This window comes from Morone saxatilis, unplaced genomic scaffold (assembly GCF_004916995.1).
Source record: "Morone saxatilis isolate NCDOM2014 unplaced genomic scaffold, NCSU_SB_2.0 Contig22, whole genome shotgun sequence".
Classification (NCBI taxonomy): domain Eukaryota; kingdom Metazoa; phylum Chordata; class Actinopteri; family Moronidae; genus Morone; species Morone saxatilis.
In genome coordinates, this window is record NW_023339785.1 from 15643068 (window position 1) to 15649091 (window position 6024).

General features: G+C 41.7%; 2 protein-coding genes across 3 annotated transcripts in view; one reads left to right on the forward strand and one right to left on the reverse strand.

The window, feature by feature from the left end:
• Positions 1-2563, forward strand: part of LOC118334015 (pre-mRNA-splicing factor RBM22-like) — a 6454-nt gene extending 3891 nt beyond the window's left edge. The window contains exons 2-6 of the mRNA XM_035669830.1: positions 33-366; positions 520-684; positions 1128-1216; positions 1440-1568; positions 1812-2563. Coding sequence (XP_035525723.1) covers positions 33-366; positions 520-684; positions 1128-1216; positions 1440-1568; positions 1812-1966 — 872 coding nt within the window. The 3' untranslated portion in view covers positions 1967-2563. The remainder of the gene's footprint in view (positions 1-32; positions 367-519; positions 685-1127; positions 1217-1439; positions 1569-1811) is intronic.
• The window catches only part of LOC118333524 (myozenin-2-like), a 5684-nt gene continuing 2143 nt past the window's right edge, over positions 2484-6024 (reverse strand). Inside the window, exons 3-6 of one of the 2 annotated variants that reach the window (XM_035669211.1) lie at positions 5523-5683; positions 4870-4951; positions 4038-4221; positions 2484-3178 (exon numbers count right to left, since the gene is read on the reverse strand). In XM_035669211.1, coding sequence (XP_035525104.1) covers positions 2995-3178; positions 4038-4221; positions 4870-4951; positions 5523-5683 — 611 coding nt within the window. In that variant the 3' untranslated portion in view covers positions 2484-2994. Of the gene's footprint in view, positions 3179-4037; positions 4222-4797; positions 4952-5522; positions 5684-6024 lie in introns of both variants that reach the window. The other variant, XM_035669210.1, reaches the window with a different exon arrangement.

Genomic DNA, 6024 nt, shown 5'->3' on the forward strand with positions numbered 1-6024 from the left:
CTTAATGCAAATGGGTGAACTGTCCCTTTAAGGGTCAGACTTGGTGCTGTGTCGTCAGCAGTGTGTGCTGGAGCTGATTGTTTCTTGTCTTGATTTTACATTTATGAGTACTTATTACAATAGGCAAAATAGAACTCATCATTCTCCTTCTTCTTTTTCACACAGGCACGAGAAGCCCACAGATCCTGATGATCCTCTAGCCGACCAGAACATAAAGGACCGTTACTATGGCATCAATGACCCAGTGGCTGACAAGCTGCTGAAACGGGCCTCAACTATGCCCCGACTGGACCCACCAGACGACAAGTCCATCAGCACCCTCTACATAGGGGGTCTGGGAGATACTGTCACAGATGGAGATCTCAAGTAAGGGTTTCTATTTTATAACTTTGCACAACTTCCTGTGGCCATTTAGGGCAGGCTTACTCATTTTGTAGATATACTAGAATGCAATTCAAGGACTGTTAGAATTTTAAACCTTACCTTTTCAGAATTGATGACATTTACGTCTTATTGCAGGAGTCACTTTTACCAGTTTGGTGAGATTCGCACCATTACCATAGTCCAGAGGCAGCAGTGTGCCTTCATCCAGTTTGCCACGCGGCAGTCAGCTGAAATGGCCGCTGAGAAGTCCTTCAACAAACTCATCATTAATGGACGGAGACTCACTGTCAAGTGGGGAAGGTAAGAAGCTGATCAAGAAGGTAAAATTTGAACAGTCGGATGTCCGTCAACAACCTGCTTCCCGGACACTGGATTAATGCTCATGCACTCATTCATTGTGTATATGCAACCGAAAAAGGGGTTCTGCTGATGAGAATTCTTAGCTTTTATACTCCTGGGAAGAGCTGTGAAGATTTATAGTGATTTGCATATTAAACGCTGTGTTCAGACGCACATGTGTTTGAAAGTAACTGCCTGGAGTAATGCTCCCATCACAGGCGCCACTGAAAGTAAAACAGATTCTGAAATATCATTACAGACACAGTAAGAGCTTTACCGTGGCAAAGAATTTGTGTGGAGCAGGACTGCTGAAATGTTCTGTTCTCAACACAATTCTGCTGCATTCAACGGTGTATAACAAAGTGATGTGATTTATATATAGTGTAAATTGTTTGTCTTTTTAGGTCTCAGGCAGCAAGAGGGAAGGAGGGCATCAAAGAAGGTGTCAGTGAGATGGGCACCAGACTCGATCCTGTACCTGGACTGCCTGGAGGTGAGTAACTCAGGGAGAGTCGGAATTTGTGTGTATACATATTGACATAGTTATGTGAGGGTAATTTAAAGTAGTACTTGCATACATTTTGTCATTAGTTGTTGAGTCTTGTCTTTTTGGTCGTATATAGTAGAAAAGAATTAAGAATGATAGTGGGAATTATTGCTGAAATGTGTTTGTTTGTCATGCTGTTAATTAAATTCTATTTCTCTTCGGGCTATAGCTCTTCCTCCACCACCAGCTTTAGATGAAGAGGCTCCTGCAAACTACTTTAACCTGGACCCTAGCTCCTCTCCTGCGGTCATGAACATTGCTCTGCCCCCACCTCCGGGCATCAACCCGCCTCCTCCAGGTAGAATCTAAACCATGATCTCATAGATGCAGCTTATATCACATTTAAAAATGTCATAAAATATTTTTTAGATAATCGTGTAAAAGTTATACCACTGTTAACTTTGGTAATCCTGATCTTTTATTATATGTTTACACAGTTAGTGTTTGCAAACCTCATAACAGAGCACAGTGTCAACTATTTAAAGGTAGAAAAGCTAGATCCCTAATTCTGTGTTCTCCTTCTTTTCATCTTCTTAATCAGGTTTTGGGCCTCCAATGTTTCACCACATGGGTCCCATGGCTCCACCTATGCCTCCTCCAATGAGTATGAGACCCCCTGGTCAAATCCACTACCCCTCCCAGGATCCTCAGCGCATGGGTGCCCATGCCGCACATGGCTCACGTCATGGTGATTAGCTGCTAGAGTGAAGTCATACTGTGATTCGGTGTAATTCTTTTCCATACATCAAACCTGGTCAGGTGCTTTCACTTAAGATTCAGTGTGGCTGAAACCTGCAGACGACTCCTGCGAGAAACGCACTGCATAGAAAGTTCCTTCTTACAGAATAACATCTGATTTATTATACCACCTGCAGTGCAGTGAATGAACTGAACGAGGACCATCTGTGTCTGGAGAGACGACAACCCGGATCTTACAAAATGAATTTGTCACTACTCGCAGTTAAAAAGTACCAGAACAGCATCTGAACAGTGGAAGTTAAGATAGTGAAAGACTTGATACGTGATGTCGGGGCCATATGGTTTTTACAGAATCCTGTGGTTGGAACCTTTGTACATATAAAATGTATACTGTAGGTTAAACTTGTATTTGTCACATGGAGTAAAATTCTGAGGAACATCTTTAAACCTGTTAATTTTTCAGTTACTCTTTTTTTTTTTTTTAACTTGACACAATCTTTATTCCACAGCATAATGGCATTTTACGTATGTTTTATTGTAAGGCTTTCTTTAAATGTTGTTTTCACTTGTCATTAAAATGACACAATTTCGTCATTGATCATCTCAGAGTGCACATTATTTATTAGTACTTTTAACTGTTGTCAAAGCAGACTAATCTACTCCTGCAAAATGAGTAGGGGACAAAGTGGGTATAAAGATGTAAACCCACGTGAAAGAGGGTAGTCCAGTAATTAGACATTGATGGGATCAGGTACAGCTAAGTAAAGTAACAAAAATGAAAAGCTAGGTAGAGGCGTTCAGCCTGTGGCAGCATTGTCAGGGACTCTACTGTGGTAATGAAATAATTGCAACATTGAGAGCTGCTAGTCAAACCACTCAGCAGTAGCAAACCACTTTCTATATCATGCAGGAGTGTTTTTTCTCTCCCCTGCAGTGACCACTGATTAACAGAGGGATCATCTTTTGTAGGAGGAGAGGAGCAAGCATAGGTCGGTGCTTCAGTCTTTAGCTGATCAGCCGTGTTTTCATAGTTCATTAGATTCAGGGCAGTAATCCATTCCCCATCCCTTGGGTGCTCTGTTGAAGTTTGGCCGTTGACACATGCGCTCCTGAGCAACGCTGGGCAGCTTCTGGGATTCCACTGCTTCAAAGCTAATCACTGGGATCACCCTCTTGCTGGCCATAGCTCCTCCGAATGGCCTGGCAGATCTGAAAGACAAAGAGAAGAGTCCTTAGTAAGCAGGTCGAATGCATTGTGCTTGAAGTTCCTGGCAGAACAGGACCCTACTGTATCGTATGACTCCTTCCCATAAAGGGTGGGGGATGAGGAGGGGGGGCTTTAGATGATACATAATACCCAATCTGGTCATCAGTCTGATTTTAACTGGTCCTTTTAACAGGAGATAACCACCTGGGACTCAGGATGGTTCAAGTTGGGTGTGTGATGCACTCAACCTTCTCTACTTGTATAGCTGTTGAGTTCAGATTTAATTAAGGCTTCACAATTTTATAATAATCTTAGGGGTGTAAACAGATCCGTCCACAGGGGGTACAGTTCCAGACTGGCTGGCAGAAACCGAGTGATTGACAGCCTTAATTGAGTAAAGACTTGAGTTTGTCTTTCATATATTCTCCATTTCTCCATCTGCCCAAGCTTAACCTTTTGTACTGCCTCGCTGGAGTGATGCAATTCCTTGTGTGCCATGAGAAAGGTGATTCCCTTTCGTGCGCAATATGTCTTGTGGGGGGCATTAAAAGCTTGCAGACCCCCGGTGGATCATCTTTCAAGTGCAGTGGTTCAAAATAGCCATCGCACAGCCACACTCCAAGGAGGTGCAAGCCAGAGACTGGATTTAATTTCTAACTGTGGAAACATGGAGTGGAGCCGAGAGAAGAGATGATTGTGATGGATAACATGGTTAGGTGGTTATCTGTCGGTAAGACGGGAGGGTCTCAATGCCTGTGCTCCCAACTGAGTAGGTTTGAACAAGTCATGATTTATTTTTTAAATGGTTTTGGGTTTTTTTTATTGCCTAATAATCGATAGTTATAGGAAAGTTAGATTTACCTATTGAAACACCTGTAGTTGGCAGGCTGTAGTCTTTGTGGGAGCTGGGGCAGCTGGGTATTGAGGACATTCAGGAGCTCTTCGTTGCCTCCCAAAGCTTCCCTCCATGGGGAGCTGTAGGATTTGGGGATTACTGTTGTGTTGAACTTCTCATGAGGAATGTTCTTCAGAGGGCCAGAATATCCTGAGAATAAAAATAGGGGGTACGAATGACAAACCACTGTGGGTAAAGTAAAAGCCACGTTCCTTTAATTTAGAGTAATTTATATTCAAAAGAAGCTACATAAGGTCCCCTGTGTTGAGAAAAACAGATATTCTTTGGGTTTCGAAACTAATTACAAACCCCATTCAATATCAAACTTCAAAAAAAGCAAGCCCCGACAAAGCACGCACAGATCTAATATACATATAAATTCCTTTGATGTCTCTCCCATCAACAATAGGAACTACAGTAATTAGATCTCAGTGTGAATCCTGGATAATAAACAGAGCTTAGTTCACTGTCAGTCAGATGGGAAGCAGTGCCTTCTGACAGCAAATATGGTTACAGACAACCGCTTTCTGCAAACTGCCAACTCTCCTGGTGCTGATAATAATAAAACTAATTTATTTACTCAGTACATTTCCATATAAAAAGGGAACACTAGCAGAGTGAAATACAGTGTCCATGCATTGCACAAGCATTTGGCATTGCGGTGAGCTAGTCCTATGGCTTGTGGCAGTAATGGTAATCCATTCTTTACCATGTATTACCATTTACCTGGAGCGAGGACGTCAGGACTGCCCTTCTTTGCTACAGTCTTCTGAAGGTTCATGAGCAGGCTATGCTTACCAGGGATGGAGAAAGCCTGGTTCTCTTTTCCTCCCTGTGGCTCTGTGGGGATCTGCAGTGGAGGAGCGGCCTCCATATGGACCTGGGAGAGGGGCAAAGTTAGATTTTGTTTCAAGAATCAAAGATTTATTTGTCACATACGTATATTTTTCAGCATTCACAGTGAAATGTGGGGTTCGCATACTCGAGAGGATGTGCCAAAAGGCTAACATGCAGAAATAATAATTAGAATAAGAGTCAAAAACATATAAATATATGTAATATCAGTATTAAGTATTAAGTAAGTATATTTTCCCACATGTTTAGGCAGACTGCAATAAAAGAAATGTAATGAAAATTTGTTCTCAGAGATGCTTTGGACAGAGTGGAGAGTGAGGAAGTTTGTCTTTAAGTCTACAAATATTGTAACACACTTTATTAAAGGGACACTCCACTGATTTTACACATTAAGATCAGTTCACTAGTCACAGGTAGTGCTACTCAGCCTGTGATAACCACCAGTTTAATGTTTTAAAAAGTAACCCTGATGATGAGGTGATCAGAGTTGTCTCACCTTGGGTTTGAGACATTTTAACACAGGTACATCATTTTGGATGTGTAGGTTCAGTGGATAGGAGTCAATGTGTGCTACGAGCCATCTCTCAGTTCCTTACATTGTTGTTGTTGTAAGCACCATTAGCAATGTTCTCCAGTGTGAACCTCTCGACCCTCTTCTGTCTCTCTTGAAACATGCGAGAACCTCGATTAGATGGAAGGTTGAGTTCCTCCATCATCACATCCTTTGGAACGCTGATCTTCTTCCCCAGGTTCAGACCTTCGACACATTATGTAACAACACCTCATTATGTAGGTCTAATACATAATATATATAATAAACAGCACAAACCCAATATGTAATAAATGTCCCCACATTTTGTACTAAATTATGCCAAATGTGGTGGCTTTTACAAAATGTGTGATTTGCACTTTTATTAATGAACTGCATTTTGACTAAGCTGAAGCTTTTTGATGGTCTTTTTAGGGAGTCCTATCTGAAGACCATTGCAGTAGTCATACCTGCTAGAAATAAAAGCGTGAATGAGTTTTTCCAGTTTGGCATTTCACATGACGTCCCAGAGTTTGGCTATATTTTTAACATTACAACAAACTGAACTT